Source organism: Xyrauchen texanus, chromosome 8, assembly GCF_025860055.1.
Source record: "Xyrauchen texanus isolate HMW12.3.18 chromosome 8, RBS_HiC_50CHRs, whole genome shotgun sequence".
NCBI lineage: Eukaryota > Metazoa > Chordata > Actinopteri > Cypriniformes > Catostomidae > Xyrauchen > Xyrauchen texanus.
The window spans coordinates 38,740,958-38,768,808 of NC_068283.1; the positions used below are offsets into that span (position 1 = coordinate 38,740,958).

The 27,851-nt window shown below is 36.7% G+C and overlaps 2 protein-coding genes across 4 annotated transcripts; both read right to left on the reverse strand.

Annotated features, from left to right (window-relative positions):
- Nucleotides 1-185: 185 nt before the first annotated feature.
- Nucleotides 186-21,150, reverse strand: LOC127647293 (interleukin-6 receptor subunit beta-like). 3 transcript variants are annotated; one of them, XR_007971039.1, is made up of 16 exons: nt 20,671-21,150; nt 18,848-19,135; nt 17,168-17,303; nt 16,917-17,068; nt 16,502-16,644; nt 15,303-15,444; nt 11,069-11,145; nt 10,689-10,935; nt 8,928-9,125; nt 8,740-8,841; nt 8,400-8,531; nt 5,257-5,400; nt 5,012-5,093; nt 4,545-4,576; nt 3,415-3,499; nt 3,183-3,235 (listed from the first exon to the last, which is right to left on the reverse strand). XR_007971039.1 is itself a non-coding variant. In XM_052131456.1 (15 exons), the coding sequence occupies exons 1-15, from the start codon at nt 20,732-20,734 to the stop codon at nt 2,858-2,860; spliced, it is 2,370 nt and encodes a 789-aa protein (XP_051987416.1). In that variant the 5' UTR covers nt 20,735-21,150; the 3' UTR covers nt 186-2,857. The 3 variants fall into 3 exon arrangements, 1 of the variants encoding a protein (XP_051987416.1); XR_007971038.1 differs by having other exon boundaries at nt 4,545-4,579; XM_052131456.1 differs by lacking the exon at nt 4,545-4,576 and having other exon boundaries at nt 186-3,235.
- Nucleotides 21,151-22,409: 1,259 nt separating this feature from the next.
- LOC127647312 (relaxin-3-like) lies at nt 22,410-23,380 on the reverse strand. The gene is made up of 2 exons (XM_052131481.1): nt 23,154-23,380; nt 22,410-22,903 (listed from the first exon to the last, which is right to left on the reverse strand). Exons 1-2 carry the CDS (start codon nt 23,314-23,316, stop codon nt 22,614-22,616), a joined length of 453 nt encoding a protein of 150 aa, XP_051987441.1. The 5' UTR covers nt 23,317-23,380; the 3' UTR covers nt 22,410-22,613.
- Between the last annotated feature and the right edge of the window lie 4,471 nt (nt 23,381-27,851).

Below are 27,851 nucleotides of genomic sequence, written 5' to 3' on the forward strand. Positions count from 1 at the left end.
ACCGGAAGGCCGCAGCGCATGCTTAGTTGGAGCCTACAGGGTAAAATGCAAGCTGCTTGACTGACTACATGGGGGATGGGTGCTGTGTTGGTACAGTTTTCTACAGATAAAACGTACGTACACACACACACACTAAAATCAGAATGAGCTTTACTGCCACACAAGCTCAAGTACAAGGATTTTTTTTTTTTTTTGGTGATAGGAGAAACAAGTGCACACAGAACATAAAACAAGGTAAGAGTATAAACACACATACAAATAATAGGACATATAACATAATGGTGTATGTACAGCCGCGGCCAAAAGTATTGGCAGTGACATAAATTGTGTTTTGCAAAGTTTGCTGATTCAGTATTTGTGGTATACTGGAAAACAATGATACGCATTTCATACGTTTGAAAGGCTTTTATTTGCAAAAACATTCAATTTATGCAAAGAGTCAATATTTACAGTGTTGACCCTTGTTCTTCATAACCTCTGCAATTCGCTCTGGCATGCTGGATATCAGATTCTGGACCAAATCCTGACTGATGGCGATCCATTCTTGCCTTATTAGTGCTCGGAGTTGATCACAATTTTTGGGCTTCTCCTTATCCACTCGCCTTTTGAGGATCATCACCAAATTGCTCCTGGATCGTTGAGAGAGTGGAGTGGTGGTGGTGTAGTGGGCTAAAGCACATAACTGGTTCGATCACCACAGTCACCACCATTGTGTCCTTGAGCAAGGCACTTAACTCCAGGTTGCTCCGGGGGGATTGTCCCTGTAATAAGTGCACTGTAAGTTGCTTTGGACAAAAGCATCTGTCAAATGTATAAATGTAAATGAGAGAAGTTGCTCTTGCAGGATGTTTTGATACCATTCGTTATTCATGGCAGTGTTTTTGGGCAGAATTGTGAGAGAGCCCACTCCCTTGGATGAAAAGCAACCGCACACATGGATGGTCTCAGGAAGCTTCACTGTTGGCACGACACAGGACTCATGATAGCATTCACCTTTTTTTCTCCAGACTATCGATTTTCCAGATGTCCCAAACAGTCAGAAGGGGGCTTCATCAGAGAAAAATAACTTTGCACCAATCTGCTGCTGTCCAATCCTTGTACTTCCTGCAGAATTTCAGTCTGTCCTTGATGTTTTGATGGAGAGAAGTGGCTTCTTTGCTGCCCTTCTTGACACCAGGCCATTGTCCAAAAGCCTTCGCCTCACTGTGTGTGCACATGCACTCACACCAACATACTGCCAATATTGAGCTCTGCACTGGTGGTGACACGATTCCGTAGCTGATTCCTCAGGAGGAGACGGTCCTGGCGTCTGCTGGACACTCTGGGACGTCCTGAAGCATTCTTCACTGCAGTTGAACCTCTCTCCTTGAAGTTCTAGATGATCCGGTAAATGGTTCTTACAGGTGCAATATTCTTTGCAGCAATTTCCTTGCATGTGAGGCCTTTTTGATGCAAAGCGATGATGGCTGCACGTCTATCTTTAGAGGTAACCATTGCGAACAAGAAAACAATGATTGAAAGCACTTCTTCCCTCCTTTTATAGCAATCAGTCTGCTCTTATAATCCACTCAGAATGATAGAGTGATTTCACCTGACTAGTACTCGTTCACACTTTCCCAGGTGCTGCTATGATTAGTGAAATGATGTTAGCTGGTCATTTTGTGCCAGGGCCAAAAAAACAGTGAAATGTTGGGTTTTTGTGATAAAGTTGAATTAAGCTTTTTGTAATTATTTAAAATGCATCTGATCACTCTGCACAATAATCTAGAAACAATGTGACTCAACACAACAACTGAAGCAGAAAACTTTGCGAGAAACAAAATGTCACTGCCAATACTTTTGGCCACGGCTGTACATGTGCAAGTGTTAATGTATGTGCAAGGTAGGGGTATGTACAGTTAATGAATTAAATATGTGAATTTACAAATGTACATAAGATATGCATTTACAATAATGCACTATGGGAGTCCTGAGGCACTTTAATTGTTCATGAGGAAAATGGCCTGAGGGTAAAAACTGTTGTCGTGCCTGGATGTCCTGGTGCTCAGTCCTCTGTAGCGCCAGCCAGAGGGCAACAATTCAAAGAGGGAGTGGGCAGGGTGTGTGGGGTCCAGAGTGATTCTACCTGCACATCTCCTCATTCTAGAGACATACAGGTCTTGGAGGGTGGGCAGGAGGTCACCAATAATCCTCTCAGCATTCCTGACTGTTCCAACCCAATATATATATACACATTTCACAAGACAATGTTTCTGAAAAGAATCTGTAATGCTACAAATTATTTTAAAAATATGTGGAACATTTTTATTATATATATAGTAAAAAAACTATATATTTTACAGTCCTTGGTTTGTGTACAAGTAAATTGTGTGTCTGTCTGTAGTAGTTTAATTTGTTATTTATTTCTATTGTTAGTTGTACATTGGAACTAATTTAGTATTTTGGAAGATTGTAAACTTGAAATGATGTCCATAGTTCTACAATTAAGACCTACATAAATTTGGCAATTAAAGAACGTGTGACTTTTCACTATTGTTTTCATATTTCAGAATTCCCACACTTTTTGACCATTTAATTTCCACAATGTTTCCATGACTTTTCAAAAAAAAATTTTTTTTAATTACTTCTATAAATCACTCATAAAGAACAATTTCCAACCAATGAAATATTGTAGAGTAGAGCATAATTAGAAAACTGCATATTTACTAGAGAACTTTCCATGACATTTTGAGATTCATCTAATTTCCATGACTTTACCAGGCTTGGAAATCTGTTTTTAAAATTCCCTGATATTTCCATGACCATGGGAACCTGGATATTAAAAGAGTAAATACAGTACAGCTCAGACAAGTCAGTGTTAAATTGCCTCAACAGATGGCATAAAATGCCTCTCATAGTCCGAGACACAGTTTTGCTCAACCCAGTCCTCATCCTCTTCTTTACCATCACTACCACCCTCCTCCTCCTCCTCCTCCTCCTCCTCCTCATCCTCATCAGTGTCAACAATTTCTCTGTAGTCCTTTGTCCAACCGCCACACTCTGAAACGCTTCCACTCTTTGACTTCTCAGACTCCAGACTCTGTATTCCATCTATCTGCTTCTGATGGGGCTCCTCATCCATTAATTCAGTCTCTGAGGCATGGGTAAGTGTAGTGGGAACAAGGTTCTCTACGATCTCCAGCTCAGAGATCTTTAGAGATGATTCAGAGGTAGACAAGTGGCCAGGCCACAAATCCTGGAAGCAAAGACATGAACGAATACACTTCATGGTTAGTCGACATGTCCTGTGGTGTGACATGCTAAACTCTAACTAAAATCTTTTAAAACCGAATTTTGCTAATTTCTTTATAATTCCTAGGCATGCAGCATACTAATGGAATATCTGTACATTGGCAGTTAGGCCAAAAAACTCACCTGAAAGTTTGCATGTTTAAACAATTCACTGTTTAAAGGGTCTGGAATCTTTGGAAAACACCAGGTGGGTGAAAGTGACCGTAACCTGTATCATACAACAGCAGGATGTAGATATAAGTTTATGAAAATATGTCTCATTTTCCAATAAAAAGCAATATGGAACAATAGCTATGTTTCCATCCAAGTTGCAAATTTGATTTAGGAGGAAAAACCATAATATCGCAAAAACAATGCGAATAAATCCACTTTTCCATCCTCACATTAGTGGAAATTGTAGCCACTGTGAGTCTTCTATTAATAAAATACTCACGGTTTAGATCACACAGATAAAACACTCTAAATAACTTTATCTCAAAGCCAGGGTATCTGCATGGTCAAGGGAATGAAATGTAAGACTTTTAATGCCAAATAAAGACAAATTTAAGGCCACTTTCACAGTGAAAAAAAAAAACATTTATTAGCTGGTAAATACAAAACCACTAAGGCTACTTGAATGTCTCTGGACCGCTTATGTCAAACCCGGAAGTGGTGGCAAAAAACATGCGGAAAATTAACTTTTTTCAGAATACATTGTTGAAAAATGATGGCTTCAAGATCATCAACAGAGTTGACCTGACTGCGGCCACGATTACATGTTTGTTATTAACTCATATCATTATAGCAATTGTATCGCTAAGAATATGTTTGTATTTATGATGGTTTTGTGTCATACTTTCATTTAATCCTCTAATCTGTCAAATCTAGCACAACAATCAGCGGGATTTCTGCCGCCACTTATTGCACATGCGCTGACATTTTTGTAAACAAGAGGATTGGTCTATAGACATTATTCACAGTAGTGCCATGTTTGATTTTTAAAGAGAATGGAAACAAGGTTGTGAGAGTAGTTCTGTTAGCTTTACAATTATTGTCAAAGGTAGTGTAAAATAAGGATGAGCAACGATTTAAAAGGCGTCAGATGATCGCTCCAGACTTGCGCGCTTGCAAATTGTAACGTTGACCGCTTTGTCGATTATAAGCTGGAACGACAGTGTTAGAGACGCAAAATAACAGCATTTGCATTTCGGATTAATGCGTTTAAGAAGGTTTGTACATGTGTAGCGTCGTAAGTTCAGTAAAAATGCTCTTACCTGCACACGCTCACACTAAACTCAAGTGTCAGCTGCTGAATGACGGATGCACGAGAGAGAGAGAGAGAGAGAGAGAGAGATGATTTTGACTCACACACTGTTTTAAGCATCTCTATTCACGCCCCAAAATTTAAGATGTCAGTAAATGTAATTTAAGACTTCTTGTAATTTAATTAAGATATTTAAGACTTTTTATGGCCTTACATTTTAAAAAGTAAATTTAAGACTTTTTAAGGACCCGCGGATACCCTGCGGAGATTTTATTCACATCTTGGCGTTTCCATCCAGCAGTTTTTTAGCCATATACCAAAATGCACATAAAAAATTTACATTCTTGCTAAACCGTATGCGAGACCAATAAATAAGTGCACAAAAGAGTGATTTGTTGGAATGCAGAAATAACACAATTGTTGTTACAGCTAAACTGTAGCACTGAAAGAAGTATAAACATGATAGGTAATACTTACAGTAAAACAAAAGCAAGGAGTATTACCAGGACAAACAATGGTAGGACTATGATAATAGCCAACAGCACTGGGGTAACATAACCTGTGAGATTAAACAGAGAGACAGGTTTACATATATCTAGAAGAAGCTGAATTTCTGCCCCACAAATTGCATAAGAATGACCACAAAGACATTTTGAACATTTGAGCTCCTGTTGTTTCATCAATATGGGCCTAGCACGGAGTGAAGGAAATGAAGGAATTACCAGGTTCCTCAGTGGTGGAGAAAGTGGTGATGCTTCTCACTCCCTCACCAGCGGAGGTCACAGCGCTGACCCAGGCCTGGTACTGCTGAGCTGGCTGCAGACCTAACAGCTGCACACTGGTTCTGTCACTGCTCACATTAGCTCCTGTTAAACAAGGTCATACAGATCTATATATTGACCGCTGTGATTAACTGCCTGATATTTAACCAATTAAAATATTCAATAATAATCATGCCTATTTGGCTGAAAAAGATACGTTTAAGCTTCCCCCAAAATTTCAGAAATATCCCCAGCTGAAATGTTTACACTGAGGAAAGATAAACAGAAATAATAATGAATGTCACAATAGTAGAAGCCATGAATTAATATTTACTGAGTAATCCACTATTTTGTAGAGTGTGGAATATCAAGTTAAATATAAATGAATCAAGTGTAAATATAGCCATTTTATTCTCCAATTATTTCTGATGGTCAAGCATGTATTTTAGTGTGTGTGCGCGCTGTGCGTGTATTTATCACTTTGTGGGCACCAAATGTCCCCATAAAGATAGTAAAACCCAAAATGTTTGACCTGGTGGGGACATTTTGTCGGTCCACATGAAAGAAATCAGCTTAGAAATCATACTAAATTATGTTTTTTGAAAAATTTTAAAATGTAGAAAGTTTTCTGTGAGGGTTAGGGGATAGAATATATAGGTTGAACATTATAAAAACCATTATGTCTATGGAAAGTCCCAATAAAACATGGAAAACCCAACATGTGTGTGTGTGTGTGTGTGTGAGTATAGAGGCATGTGAAAATGAGGCCCCTCAAAATGCAATGCGTGATCACATATGGTACTCATATGGTAAACTTGAGTCTCATGTCTTGACACTACAGAAAATATAGAAGAAGGCCCCTTAAAGAGGTTCCAGATGTTCCCTTTTTAAAAATAACAGACTGAAGACACAGAAGAAAATGTATGGAAGGTTTTAGCCATGACTTGTTAGACCGATGTAAGCGAGTGCAAACTCAAGACACATCAGTTGTATCAGAAGGACAACTCGGCTTTGTTTTCTGATAATAAAGTCTATTTTCTGGCATCAAAAACTCCGATGGCCGAATCCACAACAAATTGGCAACCCAGATGGGACGGAACAGGGCAGAAGAGTGACCACAGCAGCGGGTTGGCTGGACGAGCAACACAAACAGTGGCCACTTAAAAGGTAAGTATTCTTAGCTTTTATAATTAGTTTGTGTTGCTGGCCAGAATTTGCCCATGGTGGTAAAGACACTCATGCACTCATGCAATGCAATGATCTGTTTTTACTGTTAAGAGGATGAGAGCGATAAATAAAAACAGATAAAGCATAAGGAAGGCCTAGGCATATTCCTCATGTGTTGAGGAATTAAATATTACAAAGTTTTGACCAGGAAGGCAATTTTGTAGGGTAGGAAATTGCAATGGAAAAGTTTCTTGAGAGCTCTGTGTTTATAAAGGCCTTGTGTTTGTAAAAAGTGTATGTGTGATTGTCTGTATCTGTATGAGCCTTAATTATAAGGATGAAGAATGAGTGAATAAGCCTTATTAATAATATTAAGGAGAAAGAATGAATGTATGAGAATACCAAACAAATGGGACAAGTATATATGAGAAATTTGAGCCCCACACAACAATAAATGGCCTTTTATGAATTTATGGATTGAATAGTGAAGGTGAAACAAATTAGAAAAATTGTTTCAAGATATTGGCGTTGCAGATGGTTGTAGTAGGAAATAAACTAAAATAGTAAGATATACGTTTATCCTTTAAATTTAATGAGTTATCTAAATGAATGGCGATAATATAATTTTTCATTCTAGGTCAAGTAGAAATAACTATGAAAGAATTAAGAGATAAAAGAGTGCAGAGTGATCCTAAAAAGTCAATTGACAGCATATATGAAATGTGTACATGCACGTGGTATAATAATAAGTGCATGTTATTGAAGGGAAATTGGTTTATAAATAAATAAAATAAGTGCATTTCTTTTGGAAGATCATATTATTTGAACAAATAAAAAGTGTCCAAAAATCCACAACAAGAGTGGGGGTCAAAAAGACAATTTTCGGCTACATTTACATTTATGCATTTGACAGACGCTTTTATCCAAAGCGACCTACCTTGCCCTTATTACAGTGACTACATTTACATTTACATTTACATTTATGCATTTGGCAGACGCTTTTATCCAAAGCGACTTACAGTGCATTTATTACAGGGACAATCCCCCCAGAACAACTTGGAGTTAAGTGCCTTGCTCAAGGGCACAATGGTGGTGGCTGTGGGGATCGAACCAGCAACCTTCTGATTATCAGTTATGTGCTTTAGCCCACTACGCCACCACCACTCCCACAATTTCTAGCAATACGTACGTTACAACATAGCTTAGTTGTTGTGTAAATGGGCACAAAGTGCTCATTGAGAGCCCCATATCTCTGGGAATTAAACCTATAGGGCCTTACAAATGAAGATACAACAAGGAAAGTTTGTTCTGAACCAGAATCTAAAAGGATATTAAGATGTATTTAATACTTCTGGAGTTACAGGCACTCCAACTTTGGAACAACAACACAAAAATCTTGTTTTTTCCCATTTTTGGTATATAATGCAACAAGAGCTGCTGAAATCACCTGATTTTACTAATAGAGCTAGCCATCTCTGTGTACAAATAATAACACTGCCACCTTTCTAAGATTATTTTGTTCACCTGTAATTTTGCTCCAACATCATAGGAGATAATTGTCATTTTGACCTCCCTTTACAAAGTCATGAATTACTCAGTAAATATCGATACATGGCATTTAATATTTTGGCTTACTACATAATTTGTTCATCTTTCACTTTTCCAAAAATGATCAAATTCAAAATTTTGAGCTGGGGACAAACAAAGCACCACCTTTTAAGCTATCTTGCAGAACCTGAGGTGCCACCTGTGAATGAATCTTAAAATTCACATGCATTCAAAACAGTGAATGTAAAGTGTGTTCAATAGTCGTTAATCAGTCTGTGCTGTTGAACTATTACTGTAGCTCTCACTATACTTGCCACTGTTTCAAACTTTTAAAACACAGCTGTGTCTTTTTATACAGTACATTCGTGTATTGTATCCTCCTCTGTTACCTGTCTCATTGAGTCCCACTGAGTACTGGAGAATGACACCATTACTCTCATGCACAGGAATGGGACTCCACATCAGAGTGACAGATGAGTGAGAGATGTTCTTCACATGGAACTGTTGGACTTCAGGGGGCACTGAAAAGGGGAAGATGAAAAGTGAAGTCTAGCTGACTAACAAACCTAATTACAAGAACGTGCATCTTCTGGCACGTTATATTTACCCTAAGCATCGAGAAAATCTTACAAAACACACTTTAAAACAACATCTGCACAGGTTGTTTTTATGTTTGCTGATTAAATGAGCAAATGTCTTATGGATCGTGTAACGGCACACATTACATACCTCCTTGAAGTGTGTATGCAATTGCAGACTTGAGGAAAGTGCTGTGGTTGTTGATGACGGCAAACAATGATACATTATATGCTGTATAGTTCCTAAATTCACCTGTAGATGGAGACAAACTCAAAATCACTGACACTAGGCACACCTACAAATCTCTCACACACATTCTCACACATGCACAAACCCACCTGTGAGTGTGACAGATCTCTGGGTTCTGTTTACCTTGACCCAGTTCAGGCAGGGAGTGTGAGGTAGTTCTACAGACACGTGCTCGACCACATACTCCAGAAGGCTCTCAGAGAACTGAGAAGGTTCTGACCATGTGACAAACAGCTGGTGGTTCTCTCCTATTACACTCAGATTCACCTCTGGTGTCATCTGACGTGCTGTATAATATGACATAGGTCTAACATAAGTAACGGATGATGTAAAGTTAGCCGTAACACAGCCATTTACCAAATAAATGGACATGATATATGGATTTGTGTTGAAATTATTTTGACCATGAAGTGATACGAGAGATATGATATTAGCACAGAGCTAACTAGGAAATCGGCTACAATTATACAGTTAAGAGGTCATTATACAAAAAACACTGACAGCAGAAAGCAGAGATAGAACAATCAGTGTCAAGTAATCCACAGAGCAGTGTAATAATTATAATAGAGCTGCTCAGCCGTGACATCAATTTGTGGGCAAGCCCAGAAGGCTAATTAGCCTTGGGTTCCCTCTGGAATTTCCAATGGGTTTTAATAATGGGGGTTTTCAATTTGTGAGCAAAATAAGCTCTGTGGTAAACATTACTTGAAGATACTTGGCCATGTTGTTCTACAACATAAATTACACACAGTCATACCCCAAATGTGAATTTTGAAGCTGCCATGTTTTTTTAAAAATGTATGTTGCTAACGAGTTGCTAAATAAGGACTACAACTACCACAAGCAAGTGAGTGAGTGTACATGCCTGACAAAATGAAAAACAATTGTACTCCATATCTAGCAATTTGTTAGCAACATAAATGTTTCCGTCCGATTTAAAGGTGCGCTCACAAATCTTTTGAAGTATGTCAAAATATGGCTTACGCTGGCACCTAGTGGCCTGGATGCTGCATCATTCAAACATAGTAGCTTTCAGTTACCAATGCCATTTTGTAGAAAATCACTATGCACATTAAACCAGGATTATTTTAATCCATGAAGGAAAATGTCCAATAACAGGGCAGTTACTGAGATTAAGAGAGTAGTATTCTGTTGATGCCAACATGGCTGCCCCCATGAGGGCGCCCCTGCTCTATGTATAATAAAACAGCTTTTATAAGGTTACTGAGATGACTGAACTCTTCATCTCACATGAGTGCTCGTGATTTTTTAAATGTGTTTCAAAATGACTATTCATTTCTTTAGAAGTTAAACTTTTTAAATTAGGAAAGAAATTACTGAGTGCACCTTAAATCTGTCATATTGGTACAAACGTATTCAACACGAACTTCCAAATGTAATATTAATATCATTTAAATCTCAGATTGAAAGGTGAAGTGTGTATTGTTTTCAATGTTAAAATGCTTCCTACTATTCCAGTTGTGGAAATACTGAAATACTGAAAAGTGTAGTAACCTGCAATTGTTACCTCAAGTATTCATTGATCTAAACCTTAAAAATTACTTTTTCCATGCAACTTAATCTGTCAGGTATATTTTGTCAGATTACATAACATTTTTAAATGGAATAATTAAACAGTTAATTTAGATTTTACCACATGAAGCACATTTTTATGCTACCGGACAATGTATTTTACAGCATAGATTTGTAGGTTAACAACCCTACAAAGTGTAAACACTGTGATTCTTTGGTGAAAGCAGCATGAGAGAGAAAGTCGCTATTTGTGCAATTCCATTTTGTGCCACCATTATTAGAGAAATTGCATACACACATTTAATCATAAAACATACCCATGACAGGAAACGCCATAAACGTGGGGTCAGACATCCCCATTGAAGTATTGGCTGACACAAAAACTCCCATAACACCCGGCTGCAGTGGGAAATGCCTGAGCTGATGGCAGCCATTTTCATCGGGATGCTGACTATCTGTGTCTCTCCGTTGCTTGGTAACCAGCTTGTTCTCCTTACCATTATCGAGCTTAAGCGTCACTACATAGTTATGAACTTCCCCTTTTGCCTGAGACAGGGGCATCTCCTGTGGAGAGCACAGAGACAAGGCCAGAGGAGAGAATAATGTGAGACTAATGATCCTGTCACATTCTGGCAGCTTGTTCATGATTGGCCCATTGAAAATGAACCCATTAAAATGATGCACTGTGGGAATTTACCTTCCAGAAGACATTACAGGAAGATGTGTTTGAATTAGGGGCACAGTCAGTCCAAACATCCAGCTGCCCAATTGGTGCTGCAAAGAATAATAGAGATGCAGAATCAGCATCATTGACCATTAATATCATTCAGGTTAAGTTTGGAGTAGAACACTAGCATACTGCCTGGTATACACTCATACCTGCCAACATTGGATTGTAAAAAATAGGGCGATTTTTGGGGGGTATTTTGGTACATTTTAATGATAATTTTATTTTCTTTCACCTGTACTTGTCTTTATGACTCAGTGATTGTATTCATACGTTGTTGGATCTGTGTAATCTTATTGAACATTTATATTGAACTTCTGTTTTTTAAATAAAAAAATCCACAGATTTAGCACAATGTGTGTACTTTTCAGATGGTCCCTCACCACATCCTCCACAGTATTAGCACGTTTCAGCACAATGCGTGGACTTTTCAGACGGTCCTATACCACATCCTCCACATTATTAGCGCTTTTCACCACAAAGTGTGGACTTTTCAGACGGTCCCATACCACATCCTCCACATTATTAGTGCATTTCACCACAAAGCGTAGACTTTTCAGACAGTCCCTTATCACATCCTCCACAGTATTAGCACGTTTCAGCACAATGCGTGGACTATTCAGACGGTCCCTTATCACATCCTCCACAGTATTAGCGCGTTTCAGCACAATGCGTGGACTATTCAGCAGAGGTGGTGGACTCGAGTCACATGACTTGACTCGAGTCACAATTTTCAGGACTTGTGACTTGCTTGATTAAAGTACGAAAATGACTTGACTTGACTTTGACTTGAGAACAAGTTACTTGACTTGACTTGAAGTGGAAGACTCGACAATGACTTGAACTTATAATAAACAAACAGCAATACAATTAATTAAAAAATATATATATTGTGACGTCAGCATCACTATTGGCATCTGTGCCTTTAACGCTGCTCAATTCAAACCGCGCCAAACATGGCAGACAGTAGTCGAGCTCCACAAATTGTCTCTTTGGCTATACAGACTTTGAACTGGACCGTGCCTATAAAAAAAGATTTGCCAGTTGCAAAATATGCAAGGCACGAATATCCGACACGACAACCACAACGTCAAATTTCGTTCGACATATCAAGAAGAACCACAAGGAAAGGTAAGAAAGTAATCTCTTTATAGTCAGTTTCACTAAGATCTACGTTATAACGATTACTAATGTAATGAATTAATCTTTTCTGTTTGTCATAATTTGGCCTTGATGGCATATTATGTTTTTTCTTATTAGAAATGTGACCATGGCATTATCATTATACTGTTACGTCTCGTAAATAGATGTAACTTATTGGGGAATTTGATTATAACAGTGGCGTTGCCTGAATTTTTTAATGTTGATTGGCATCTTAAAATGAGCGGGCAGCTCAATATTACATTTAGGTTATAATGTATGTATTAAATGTGCGCATTTTCAAGTTTGTGGACTGCGTGTGGAAACTATAAAGCATTGCACATAACTGCATGACAGGCTAACATGGAGGCGGCGATGTGATCACTTGCACGCACCTAAACATTTCTAAGGGGCTGTTTAACTAGGGTTGCCAACCGTTCCGTATAATACTTATAATATATAGTATAATATAAAGTCTTGTTCCGTATTGAACTGATACGGAACGCACTTTGTTCCGTATTTTTGAGTATCAATTCAGTGCAAATCCATGACAGACACATAGCTTCTATTCTAATATATACGTCAGACAGACTATGAATGAACGAAGACCTGCTTTAATGCAAAATTCGGGGACTTGGCGCCCCTGGGCGGGCTCTGACCAGCGCTCGCGCCATTGGCTGTGCAGTTGCCGCAGCACAGCCTATGAGCGAGCCAGACGGCATAGATATATGCAGCATAGATATATACACGGCTGTGCAGCTGCAAATGCGTTTTACATATAGGCTTCAGTAAATCGAGGAAAAGGAGTTTCGAAGACATTTGTTGGCTATGATAAGAAAAACTACTAAATTAAAAAAATATATTTTTTGCACTTGAAAGAACATTCTAGAAGTCTAATTCTATTGAATAAGTTCGCACAAGGCTACAGAAAACTGTTGTGGTTGGCAACCCTATGTTTAACGTTACAACTGGCCACTTCATGCGTTTTCTCAGATCGGATAGCTGATTCTGATTTATCAAAACGATTCCATTTACACTTGGTCACATAAAGGACCCGCACCAGCCGACTACATGACAGCTTCTTTCCCCAAGCAGTCAGACTGTTGAACACTTGATCTATCACGATCAATAATTTGCACTGCACTTTATTCATCTATAATTTCACTCTGGACTGTCAACATATTCTCCTCAATATACTACTTCATATATATATATATTTCACATACTCCCACTTATTGTATATTGTGTATTGTATATTGTGTGTATTGTTTACTGTACATTGTATATAATTATTGTGTTGTGTAAGTATGTGTACATTTGATTTGTAAATTGTTTTGTGAAAGTATGTTGTTTATTGTAATTGGTATATGTCTCGTCACTGTCATGACTGCTATGTTGCTCGGAACTGCACACAAGAATTTCACCTACTGTTGCACTTGTGTACATGGTAGTGTGACAATAAAGTGATTTGATTTGATTTGATTGATAAATGTGGTTTTGCAAATTGATTTTCCTTAAATTACATAATTTTTAAAAATGTAAAGAATGTTTGTGCATACGAAAATAAATTAGTTTTAATGTTTACAGGTAATGTTAATGTCTGAATGTTTTGTGTAAACAACACAATTTTATTTTATTTTCAGATATTAATGTAGCACAGATATGCATATGATTAATATGTAGCAAATGTATAATAAATAAGATACATAATATATGTATACAAGTTCATCTTTTCTGTGCAAAAATAAATATGTATCGAAAAAATTTACCTCTATTTATTTTAGTAGTGTGACTTGACTTTACTTGAAACTTATCAGGACTTGACTTGACTTGCTTAGGGTGAACCCTTGACTTGACTTGCTTGATTTATCTGAACTGCGACTTGAGACTTGACTCGAGACTTGATGGTTAAGACTTGAGACTTGCTTGGACTTGACCATGTGTGACTTGTCCCCACCTCTGCTATTCAGACAGTCCCTTACCACATCCTCCACAGTATTAGCGCGTTTCAGCACAATGCGTGGACTATTCAGACGGTCCCTTATCACATCCTCCACAGTATTAGCGCATTTTAGCACAATGCGTGGACTATTCAGATGGTCCCTTATCACATCCTCCACAGTATTAGCGCGTTTCAGCACAATGCGTGGACTTTTCAGACGGTCCCTTACCACATCCTCCACAGTATTAGCGCGTTTCAGCACAATGCGTGGACTTTTCAGACGGTCCCTTACCACATCCTCCACAGAATTAGCGCATATCAGCACAATGTGTGGACTTTTCAGATGGCCCCATACCACATCCTCCACAGTATTAGCGCATATCAGCACAATGCGTGGACTTTTCAGACAACCCCTTATCCACCGTATGAAAAATTTCCAACATGTATCAATGCTAAATTAACAGTCTGGAACGACTTCACTTTGACGCCATCTGGGACAGGTGGCAACACTGTCTAGAGGTCTAATACATTCTCATTAGCAAAGTGTGGATGTGGAAAACTGTGAGTTTATCGGGAGAAATTGTAAATTGGGAGTAAGGGTGGAAAAATGGGAGAAACCCAGTAAAATAGTGAGTGTTGGCAGGTATATAAATATATATAAAGTAGTATATGAAACAGTATGCAATTTGCAACAATGTTTTAAACACGTCACATGTCCTAACAAGGAAACAAAATCCTGGTTACTTGGAGGCACTTACAGTGGAAGTGAATAGGGCCAATCCATCAATGTTAAAATACACAATGTTTCAAAAGTATAGCCACAAGACATAAACATTATATGCGTTTACCTGATTTTAGTGTGATAAAATCGCTTAATAACCTTACTAACCAATATTACAACTTCGTTGCTATGGCGACACAACACAGATGAACCTTGTAATCAATTCTATCACACTAAAATCATGTAGAACAGAGTTTTATGACCCTAAAGTCATGTTAAAATGAGAAATGCGCTAATTCAATCTTTTGTGGACATCTTCAATAAAACAGTAAATGTCACCCTGGAGTGCAATACAATGTGCTAAATGAATATAAGTGTGTGTGAGGGTATTTTTCTCTGACCTGCAGGGGGAGTTCTGACTGAATACACTGTACTCCAGTGACTCATAACTTCCTCCTCACCACAGTGGCAGCGAACACGAAACTTGTACTCTGTGAATGGCTGCGGTTCCTCCAACAGAAACGTAACTTGATAATCATCCACCTGCACAATTATATTTAACTGAGTCACAGTCTGTTTGATGAACATTAACTAGGATATAAACTATAATAGGTGACAAATCTCTGCTCAATAAATTATGATTCGCTTTAAAGGGATAGTTCCCCCAAAGTAAAACATTCGGTCATAATTTACTCACCTTCATGACCAAACCTGTATGACTTTTTTTCCTTATTTTTTTAACAAATATCCCATTTCGGTAAGTCCCGATTGAGGTGATTATTAAACCCACAAAAGGTTGCTATTTAATTAAATATGTAATCTGTATGTGCCACACACTACAAAGTGAATTATCGCTCCGCTCACTTGCTCATGATGGTGTTTTCCGTGTATGGGCCAACATGGTTGCACTTATCCACAATTGTTCACATTTGAAGAGTGTAGCACATGCTAACTTTATATTTATCTCATTAAATTGCAGCCTTTGCAGCTTAATAATCACACTGAGACATAATGTGATTTTAATCTGTGTGCTGAATGTTTAAGGAATGACATTTATGCGTCAGATGGTATATGGAGCATTTTTACAAGCACGAGTACATGAGTGCAGTATCGAACCGATTCTGAGACCAGCATCGTTTCGGGACATTCCTATTTAGTGCTAAAACAATGCATGTTCTTGCATGAACACACCGAATGGACGGACCAGGATATTCTTCTTTTTTTTTTCATAAGAAAGTCATGTGGGTTTAGAATGACATGAGGGTGAGTAAATGATGACATCATTTGCATTTTTGGATGAATAAGCCACAAAATATCCTCAAATATCAATTGGCATCTAAGTATTTTAAAGTGGATGTGTGAATATATTCATTAGTCAATACTTGTAGAACACCTCCAGTCCTGCAATGTTGCACTGATTGAACAGAATTTCGGCCAAATTTGCGGTGTGCATAACATAATTACACCAAATCACATCTTTTGAAAGAAGTAATGAACAATTGTGGGAACTGGCCCCCTAGAAATGTCATCAAGACTGATGGAAGAGTCTATGGCCAACTGAATTGAGACATTGTCCTAGTTTCTCCTCTACTCCTCCTACCTCAGTCAAATGCATGTCATCGTGCACATGGTACTGCACTTGACACTTAACGTCAGAGAAACTCAACAGTTCACAGTCCATCTCCCAAAAGATCTCCAGTGGCTGCGAGGTGTGGTTAGTAATGTAGGGGGCGTATGGCCGTGCTTAGAAAGAAAAAAAAACCCAGAGGGTAAAGATATTAAAGCAAGCATGAGTAATGCAAAGTTTAATTCACTGTATTGACAATAATGGCAAATGTATTGCACACATGATGGGGAATCTCAGTGATTGTGCCCTAGGTGAGATCAGACATGACGTCCGATGCCTCAAAAAACATTTTTTTATAGTTGTATATGTTGCACAGGATGTTACGCGAGGTTTGCGTGGCACGTTCACATTTGACGTTCAAGTTTGTGAGAGAGTAAAAGTGGCTTACTGATATATCCTGTGTTGAAGACAGACACATCAGACTGTGCAGAACCCAGCAGGTTTTTAGCAGTGACCCACACACTAATGTCAGTGTTTTTCATATACTCTGCTCGTTTTATGACTCCATTCTCACTATCACTCTCTCTGGAGTTAATATTCCTGTATATAAATACACACACACACACACACTTAGATGCCCACATACATGAGCATGCATAATGTAATGGTAGTGTTATTGAGGCAACACTTGTGACATACTCATCAAAATCTTGCCAGTGTAGGATGTAAATAGTTGGAATCATTGACTCATTGGAACTTTTCCAAGAGCAATGAATGTCTCCATCCTCCAAGTCTTCTATAGAACAGTCGGGCTGGGATGGGGGAAATGGGGGATCTGTAAACAAGGAAAGAACGTTAAACGTTTAGGAAAGAAGGAAGGAGCAGAAAGCCATAAACACAGTGTACTGCAAGAGCACAATTATTTTCATACAACAGATAACAGGAAGTCATGTGGGTATATTTGCGAAAGCAAGCCACACTTCCTTTTTCGTCTTATTTTTGACAATGAATTCACACATATGCATTTCTTAAAGGAACCTTCTGGGTTCAAACAAATTAAGCTGATAGCTATTGATCGCTTCTGTGACATGTTGTTGCTGATCACCAAAGAAAATCCCTTGTGTGTGTTTACGGCAACACATTAACAATGGAAGTCTATGGGGCAATGGAAGTCTTGTGCATTAATTGAGCTGTAAAGTTGTCTAAATCGTGCTTTTATTAAAAAAAAACACCAATTTGTGGGTGGATTTTTCTCTTTGTAAACAGTTTCTTTTTTGGTACCTTTTACATATCATGTGAACTATATTGTGTTCGGCAGCTTTACTTGTTAATACCACTGGATAAAACTCGTTTTCATTAGTATCATAACACATCTTCTTTCGAAATAGTATGTATTTCAACAGTTATCCCAGTGCAGTGGCTTGCCCCATAGACTTCTATTGTAATTGCATAACTTCACACATATTTTTCCTTTAACCCTTGAAGGGCCTTCTGGGTCAATTTGACCCATTTCAGATTTTAACACTGATTTACATCAACTGAAATTTAACTTTTCATCCTGAAACTTCATGACATCCTGTAAGGAGGTGATCTGAACCCGATGATGTAAAAATGACTAATATTATGTTTTTAAAAGGAAGTTATAAAAAAAGTCCCTATGTAAATTCTCAAGGAAAATTTGACCCGGTTAATATAAAGACTTGCAAGAAAGGTGCATAATGGTTGCACAGTTCCAAAAAGTACACTCATACTCATAATTGCATGCACACACCCTCTCCACACACACACATTTGTACATTCTGCGGTTTATGTGATTACCTTACCTCGCACACTCTCCATACACATATGCACTCTCACACCTTACCGTACATAGATATAAATATACACCCACACACAGAACGTTTTCACACACACAAATGTGTGTTTGGAGACAAATAAAATGATATAGATGAGACATTTCTTTGGAGAAAAAAAAAGTTTCTTATGAGACAAACAATAGGACTCATTGGTTTTTATTTGCATAAAAATATTTGACTTACCATCCATAAAATGCCTGAAATATGCATTAGGAAATCTGCAATAAGTAGCTTTGTGATTTATGATCAGTTGTTGGTGAAAAATTGGTAAATTCAGATGTTGAGTTGTAATTAATAATGGCGGGTCATTTTGACCCGGTGAGGTCTACGGTGCAACCTGATTGTCAGAACCAAGGAAGGGTTAAGGGATGAATTGAAATAATTTTCGGTGATAATTTATTGAGCTACATATGTGATGATGAACACAGAACATTCCTTTAAGTTGCAAAAACAGTCATAAGATTATTGGAAGTACCGTATTTTGTTATTGTTATCCGATATAATTGAACTCAGTGATACTCACAGCCTCCTCTTCCTGTGACATGGCAAGGTTCATCTTTATTGTCCTGGCACACAAGCTTGCAGTCAATATTTATGAGATGTTCTGATGCAACAGGTATGTGAAAAGTTTTTATCGTGTTGGCACAGGCATTGGGTAAGTGATGTCTCTGTTTGTGCATGATAATATAAAGCTGGCAGAGTTCACAATGGTCTGTGCTTCCCTGTGCACTGGTGTTGCACACAACAGCCACATTCTCCACCACAGGAAAAGATTGATTCCACCAGCAGTTTACATCCACTACTAATGACGCTGAACCCATAAAAAAGACAAAAAAGATAATATGATGATAAGAACAAGTTGGGACAAAAATACAGAACATACACTCTAACATGTCAATTGCATAAGCAAAGTTTGGAATTCTTCAAGCACACATAATTGCTTTAACAACAAATACGCAACAAGAAATGTTCAAATTGGTATTCAGTGACCTTATATGCGAGTCGTTAATGATTTGCTAAAGCTAATGGGGAATAAACCTTTTCTATTTAAAAGACACACTTGAGCCATACTTTAAAAATATCTGAATACCATTGCATTACATAACAAAACATAAAAGTAAATGCCATCTTAAATTATAATGTGAATATATATTGTGGACATTTTGCATTTACTTTAAACCAAGTTCACCTAGCGGATTCACATTAAATTAACTATAGCCAGGGTTGGGAGAGTTACTTTTGAAATGTATTCCATTACAGATTACATGCTGTAAAATGTAATTTGTAACATATTCCGTTTGATTACTCAAGGTCAGTAATGTAATCTAAATACTTTTGATTACTTATAAATACTTTGGATTACTTTGGATTGCACCGGTAGATTTTTTTCACTTGTTTTGACTATAAAAACTCTGCCAGTACAGTGAGACAAAATACACATGTTAAAAATACATTCTCTGAAAAACCCAAATATCTCATGCAGTGTTGTTTCTAAAACAAGATCAATCAAATCTGTCTTGTTTTAAGGATTTTTAGATATTTATACAGGAAAACAATACAAAAAAATATTATCAAGAATATTATTTTTGCCCTAATATCAAAGGTCTTACTCGAAAAAATAAATTATGATCCAACTTGAATTTTCTTGATAGAAAAATATGATCATGTGCATGTAAAATGGCTAGAAATAGCATATTAGCTTAGCATAAAGCTAACAATTTACACAAGGTTTATTTCTATTTCTTCTGCTCCAAACTTACTTCAAACGTACTTCTCAGTCTGCTCGTATGAATGCAACAGATCATAAGAAAGTGTTTCACCGCTGTTCAAATGCACTTTGGATCACATCATTTATATGTATAAATGTTTTCCATCTGAAACTAAATATTAAATGAAACAACTGACAATAAAATGCAAAGTAATCTCTTCAGTAATCAAAATACTTTTAGAATGTAACTGTATTCTAAATGCCAATGATTTAAACTGTAACTGTAGTGGAATATACAGTTACTTATATTTGGTAATTTAAACACGTAATCCCGTTACATGTATTCCGTTACTCCCCAACCCTGACTATAGCGATGTTCTAAAGACGTTTGATTACGAAAAAACTGTCCAAATATTTCTTAAATTCATTTTTTAAATATTGTTTTAGAATGTAAAAGTAGAATGATGTAAAAAAATTGGTTTGATATTGTTATTTAATGCAATGACATTTATACATTTTTAATTGTGGTTACTCAAGTGTCTTAATACTTTTGGGGCCACTTTATGGATATCTTATACATGAGTATATACACTTACACCGAGTTGACTGAAATACTGCAAAAGAAAACACCTTCTCACCTTGAAAGCACATCCACATGTGCAGAAGTATAAGCAAATATATGTGCACATTGTCCCATCCCATCGCTCACTGCATTCGCACACGTGAGAACAGTTTAACGCACTATTAACTTCATACGAGCAGTAACACAATCACGGAAAGCCCGCGATCAGTGACGCGTTTGTTTGTTTCGCAACAATGTAAACATTTCTGACTCGAAGGCGTTCAAAACACGTTTTCCGCTGCTTTCCTCTGTTGTCTTCTTTACAGATATCCGTCAATAACAACAAAATCCATAAGACATCATTCTGTATGTTGGTGCATGCATTTTGTAGCCTACTTCCTGGAAGAATATTCCCTTATAGTTTCTCGTTTATGGAAAAGTACATTTTACCCTATTAAGTCGCAACCATCGCGCTCATGCGGTTTCCAAATTGTTGCACATTAATGCGCTTAAGATCAAACATAACGCCGTCCACGCCAACACTGTAACAGTCCCTGGATAAGCGTGCATTGATTACCAGAAGGCCCCGCCTACATGTCGGTTGCGTAAAGCCCCAGTGACCAATCAGATGATCCAAAGATGATCCTTTTCCTCCAATAAATTCACTTTAGGGGAAACTGTATGGGGGCCCCCCTGTCCCAGGGGTTGCCAAACTTTTTGAGGCCAAATTTGACAATCCCTTTATGAGGGACCCCCTGTGTGAGAAAAGTAGGAAACATGACATTATAAAGACTTCTTGTTTGCTCAAATAAATAAATGGCATTTATATTGTCATTGAAGACAATTGGCATTGTAATGCTTAAGGTCATTATAAAAATATTGGAAAATATTTCATTCCTTGTGGTGTCGCGGGTTACCCACCTGGGTGGTGAAGTTTCAGTTGCCTCAGCCTCTGAGACTGTGAATCCTGGCACGTTACCACACGCCCCATTAAGAGTGAGAACCACAAATCATGACCACGAGGAGGTTACCACATGTGACTCTACCCTGCTTAGGAGACCTGGCTGGAGTCACTCAGCATGCCCAGGATTCAAACTTGCGACGGCTGGGCAACTGAAATTCGTCCTCCGTCACCCGGACTGAGGTGAGTCACTACCCCACCACAATGACCTAGAGCACATTGGGAACTGGGCATTCCAAATTGGTGAGAAATGGGGAGAACCCCCCCCCCCCCCCTCCCCAAAATTGTCAAGTAAAAATTACTCACTCACTTCAATCAATATTGTATATTTTTTTCAGTGAAATTAAGAGGAAATAGGGTTACTTTCATTAAGCATTATCCTAATTTGTTACTCAAAAGAGCATCTATAAGTATATGCATAAGTTGACTCATTTTATCTGCCCCTATCCCCAATTTTTTTCTATAAATTTTTTCATTGAAACAACCTTCCGTTATTATTTGTTTTCACACCAGCTATGTTGCTGCTTTAATATTAAAAAACTACATAACTCTTTTATTTATTTTTTTAAACGTGAAACACTTTCTTTTTTTTTAAACATACATTTTCCTCAATGGGGGCCTTTAGCCCCATTGCACCCTTTGTCTTAATTTCTAAAAATGTCTTCTTCATTTTACATCATAACTTCAATTTACATTTTCAAAGTCCTAAAACTGATTTATTTCCAGATATAAATGTGGTCTCAGACTTTTGGACCCCAACGGTATACTTATTCACAACTCAGCAGAAACCCATTCAATACAAATGAATGCAAATATTCATGTTTATTCAAGAATACAATAAACTCTGGGTGAATATTAAAAGCAGAATACAGTGAAATGAATTCAAACTACAAAACATAATAAAATCAGTATTTAAATAAACTAAAACATGGGAGTTTTAATGCAATAAAATAATTTGCGTGCCTTAAGCACAATAAATGAACAGAAAGTAAACTTTTACACAGAGAAAGCACATACACAAGTTCTCTCTCTCATTCGCTCCATTAGGTAGATTAGTCTCAACAAAGGGAGCTGATCTCTCCTTTGCTGCAACCCCACTTGCAGCAGGCATTGGACAGTCCCACCACTACATCTCGTCCCTTCCTGTCAACGGTACGCAACGCTTCAAGCACTTCCTGTGAAATGAGTGAGCGTACAGGTCTGCTGAACTCAATGCCTTCTTGTTCACTTGGTGCCACCGACAGAGCTTTAGGGTCAGAGGTATGCTGAGAGGATGAGGAACCAGTATGCAGCATCCAGCTCTCTGCAGCATTATTGTCATCTGAGTTGAATAAGTCCAGTATTTCATCTGTGCAACAAAACAGACATTCAATGTAACATACAGCTGTTAAATAAAGGGATGAATCGCAATCATTTACGCTGTTGCAATATATACAAATTTGGACTGAAATTGTTGATCATGATCTTGAAAAACCTTTTGATCTAAAGGATTATAATTGAAAGCTTTAGTTATTTTTGTAGACAAAGGTTTTACAAAACATGACCATGTAAATGTCACAATAAAACTCGTGCATGTGTTTTAGGTCTCAAGCACTAACCTGTGTTTGTTAAGGAGCGTTTCCACCGAGAACCTCCACAGGTGAAGATGACAGCGCGGATGAACTCCCGGCCGCATAATTTCACTCCATACGAGGGGCTGTTCAATGCCTCAACTCCAGCCAGCAGCAGACACACTACAAGCGCTGTGGTTTTCCACATCATGCTGGGAGCACAGATTCACTGACAGCAGAGGCTGATATTCAGAAGCTGGTATCTCTCTGGTGTGGTTCCAGATGTCTGTTTGATGCAAAGTTCTGTGATTGGTCCCAGGTCCCTGGTCTGGCTTATATAGAGATGAGGGGGGGCACATGTTCGAACACCCCCCAACAGGCTCTGTAGTCAGAGATAACACAGGAAGATAAGGTCCAAGACCTTTCTGGAAGCAACTGCATGGAAGGTGAATGTATAAGTATGAAAGGTGTAAAGGTTGAATTGTTATCTGAAGTACTATTTTCCAATTGAAATTGATGAATCATATTTCTAGCACTATCATGTGTACTGCTGGTGTGTATTTATGGACCATCGTTGATTTATATAAAATTAATATGATTTTGACAGTAGTATTTTGTAGATTAAAATGTTAATAAGTATCTTCAAGTATAGTAATGTTTACCACAGACCTTATTTTACTCAAAATACAGAGGGAATCCATGGCTCGAAAATGCTAATTATCCTCTAGATTTTTGGACTACAACATGAACAGCTCTATTGTGGCCCCTAAATAGGCTCCCATCTCTCCTTCAATGTAAGTCTAGTCATTTTTTTTTAATGCACCTGTTTTATCATCCATCAGGCAAAATCTTATTAATCATAATAGCAATAGAGTAAGGGTTTTGCTCATATCCTGAAGTCTGAACAATAGTAAAGCTATGCTAATAGTAAAGCTACAAAATATGGGTGTCCCAAGTTCACCCTAATGCTTGTTTTACCTTTTAGTTGATCACACCTTTACATAATTAATTTGTCCTGTTTGCAGACAATGTGACGATTATGAGGGGTAAGGGTTAAGAGACACAAAGAGATGTAGCGAACATGGCATTTTCAAAGTGTGATAACACAGTCCATTGCACATGGGTTATCTTTGTAACCACATGGACAAAGGTCCCCAATATCCCAAATGACAACAGAATAATGCATTTTTAATGAATGTGACGATAACAATGACAAAAGCAGCATGACATTTTGGGAGACGTTAAAAGCGTTTGACGTTTTTGCATACAGGGACGGTATACACATAAGGCCTCTCAAGAATAAACACTGCATATTAATTATTTTAAAAAGCTATGATATGTTAAATATGGCCCTGCGATGGACTGGCGACCTGTCCAGGGTGTCCCCCGCCTTTCGCCCAATGTTAGCTGGGATAGGCTCCAGCCCCCCGCGACCCTGTACACAGGATAAGCGGTTGACGATGGATGGATGGATGGATGTTAAATATGTTAAACATAATTTATTTTTAAACCTATTTTAAACATAATATGTTATGAAAGCCTATTTCCACCTCATAAAAATTGTGATTTAGTAAGTAATAATTATGATTATTACTAGATACCAAGTCATCAAACGGAAATAAAAAGTCCTAATTATGACGTAAAAAGTAATAAATCGGAGATACAACTCATAATTATGACATAAAAGTCATAAATTGGAGATAAAAAGTCATAATTATGACATAAAAGTCATAAATTGTAGATAAAAAGTCATAATTATGACATAAAAATCTAAAATCGGATATAAAAAGTCAAAATTATGACATAAAAGTCATAAATCGGATATAAAAAGACAAAATTATGACATAAAAGTCATAAATTGTAGATAAAAAGTCATAATTATGACTAAGTATCTCATAATTGATATAGTATCCCATAACTGACTTTTTATCTCATCATTTTGAATTAATATCTCAGAATTATGACTTAGTATCTCATAATTGATATAGTATCCCATAACTGACTTTTTATCTCAGAATTATGACTTAGTATCTCATAATTGATATTGTGTCCCATAACTGACTTTTTATCTCAGAATTATGACTTAGTATCTCATAACTAACTTTTTATCTTAGAATTATGACTTAGTATCTCATAATTGATATAGTATCCCATAACTGACTGTTTATCTCAGAATTATGACTTAGTATCTCATAATTGATATAGTATCCCATAACTGACTTTTTAATCTCAGAATTATGACTTAGTATCTCATAATTGACATACTATCCCATAACTGACTGTTTATCTCAGAATTATGACTTAGTATCTCATAATTGATATAGTATCCCATAACTGACTTTTTATCTTAGAATTATGACTTAGTATCTCATAATTGATATAGTATCCCATAACTGACTTTTTATCTTAGAATTATGACTTAGTATCTCATAATTGATATAGTATCCCATAACTGACTTTTTATCTTAGAATTATGACTTAGTATCTCATAATTGATATAGTATCCCATAACTGACTTTTTATCTTAGAATTATGACTTAGTATCTCATAATTGATATAGTATCCCATAACTGACTTTTTATCTCAGAATTATGACTTAGTATCTCATAATTGATATAGTATCCCATAACTGACTTTTTATCTTAGAATTATGACTTAGTATCTCATAATTGATATAGTATCCCATAACTGACTTTTTATCTTAGAATTATGACTTAGTATCTCATAACTGACTTTTTATCTTAGAATTATGACTTAGTATCTCATAATTGATATAGTATCCCATAACTGACTTTTTATCTTAGAATTATGACTTAGTATCTCATAATTGATATAGTATCCCATAACTGACTTTTTATCTTAGAATTATGACTTAGTATCCCATAACTGACTTTTTATCTTAGAATTATGACTTAGTATCTCATAATTGATATAGTATCCCATAACTGACTGTTTATCTCAGAATTATGACTTAGTATCTCATAATTGATATAGTATCCCATAACTGACTTTTTTATCTCAGAATTATGACTTAGTATCTCATAATTGATATAGTATCCCATAACTGACTGTTTATCTCAGAATTATGACTTAGTATCTCATAATTGATATAGTATCCCATAACTGACTTTTTATCTTACAATTATGACTTAGTATCTCATAATTGATATAGTATCCCATAACTGACTTTTTATCTTGCAATTATGACTTAGTATCTCATAATTGATATAGTATCCCATAACTGACTTTTTATCTCAGAATTATGACTTAGTATCTCATAATTGATATAATATCCCATAACTGACTTTTTATCTCAGAATTATGACTTAGTATCTCATAATTGATATAGTGTCCCATAACTGACTTTTTATCTCAGAATAATGACTTAGTATCCCATAACTGACTTTTTATCTCATCATTTTGAATTAATATCTCGGAATTATGACTTAGTATCTCATAATTGATATAGTATCCCATAACTGACTTTTTATCTTAGAATTATGACTTAGTATCTCATAATTGAAATAGTATCCCATAACTGACTTTTTATCTCTGAATTATGACTTAGTATCCCATAACTGACTTTTTATCTCATCATTTTGAATTAATATCTCGGAATTATGACTTAGTATCTCATAATTGATATAGTATCCCATAACTGACTTTTTATCTTAGAATTATGACTTAGTATCTCATAATTGATATAGTATCCCATAACTGACTTTTTATCTTAGAATTATGACTTAGTATCTCATAATTGATATAGTATCCCATAACTGACTTTTTATCTTAGAATTATGACTTAGTATCTCATAATTGATATAGTATCCCATAACTGACTTTTTATCTTAGAATTATGACTTAGTATCTCATAATTGATATAGTATCCCATAACTGACTTTTTATCTCAGAATTATGACTTAGTATCACATAATTGATATAATATCCCATAACTGACTTTTTATCTCAGAATTATGACTTAGTATCTCATAATTGATATAGTATCCCATAACTGACTTTTTATCTCATCATTTTGAATTAATATCTCAGAATTATGACTTAGTATCTCATAATTGATATAGTATCCCATAACTGACATTTATCTCAGAATTATGACTTAGTATCTCATAATTGATATAGTATCCCATAACTGACTTTTTATCTCATCATTTTGACTTTGTATCTCAGAATTATAACTTAGTATCTCATAACTGACTTTTTATCTCATAATTTAGATTTTTAATATCAGAATTTTTCATTTTTACCTCATAATTGTGACCTTTTAATCTCAGATTTTGTACTTAGTATTCCATAACTGACTTTTTATCTCATAGTATCTCATAGGGTAATGTTGAATTTTGATCTTATAATTATGATTATTATGACTGACCAAAGCAGAAATGGCATTTTTACTTAATATAACAGTTTAAATCTTTATTATATGCTTGACCTATTATGAGGGAGACGATTTATTAGATCAAGCGTGTTAACAGCTATTAACCTAGATTCAGATCAGCTTTCTATCCTTGAAGAAAACATCACCACTGATTTCTGATCAGTTTAAAGCACCACAATGCACGTCTGTGATCGACACGAATGTAGGGCGAATGAGGTGTCATAACTCACATTCGCTGCCCGGCTGCACCAATAGAACAAATCGGCGTTCTAGTTATTGTATATGGACCAATCAGAGATAACAAAGGGGGCGGGAACAAAGCGAGTGGGTAGCAACAGTTGCCGGGGTGA

Coding starts and splice junctions, on each gene's coding strand:
- LOC127647293 (XM_052131456.1), bottom strand. CDS start 20,734: ATGGGATGGGACAATGTGCACATATATTTGCTTATACTTCTGCACATG. Junction 19,136..20,670: donor CATGTGGATGTGCTTTCAAG/GTGAGAAGGTGT, acceptor TTATGGGTTCAG/CGTCATTAGTAGTGGATGTA. Junction 8,532..8,739: donor TGCATACACACTTCAAGGAG/GTATGTAATGTG, acceptor TCCCCTTTTCAG/TGCCCCCTGAAGTCCAACAG.
- LOC127647312 (XM_052131481.1), bottom strand. CDS start 23,316: ATGATGTGGAAAACCACAGCGCTTGTAGTGTGTCTGCTGCTGGCTGGA. Junction 22,904..23,153: donor ACGCTCCTTAACAAACACAG/GTTAGTGCTTGA, acceptor TTTGTTGCACAG/ATGAAATACTGGACTTATTC.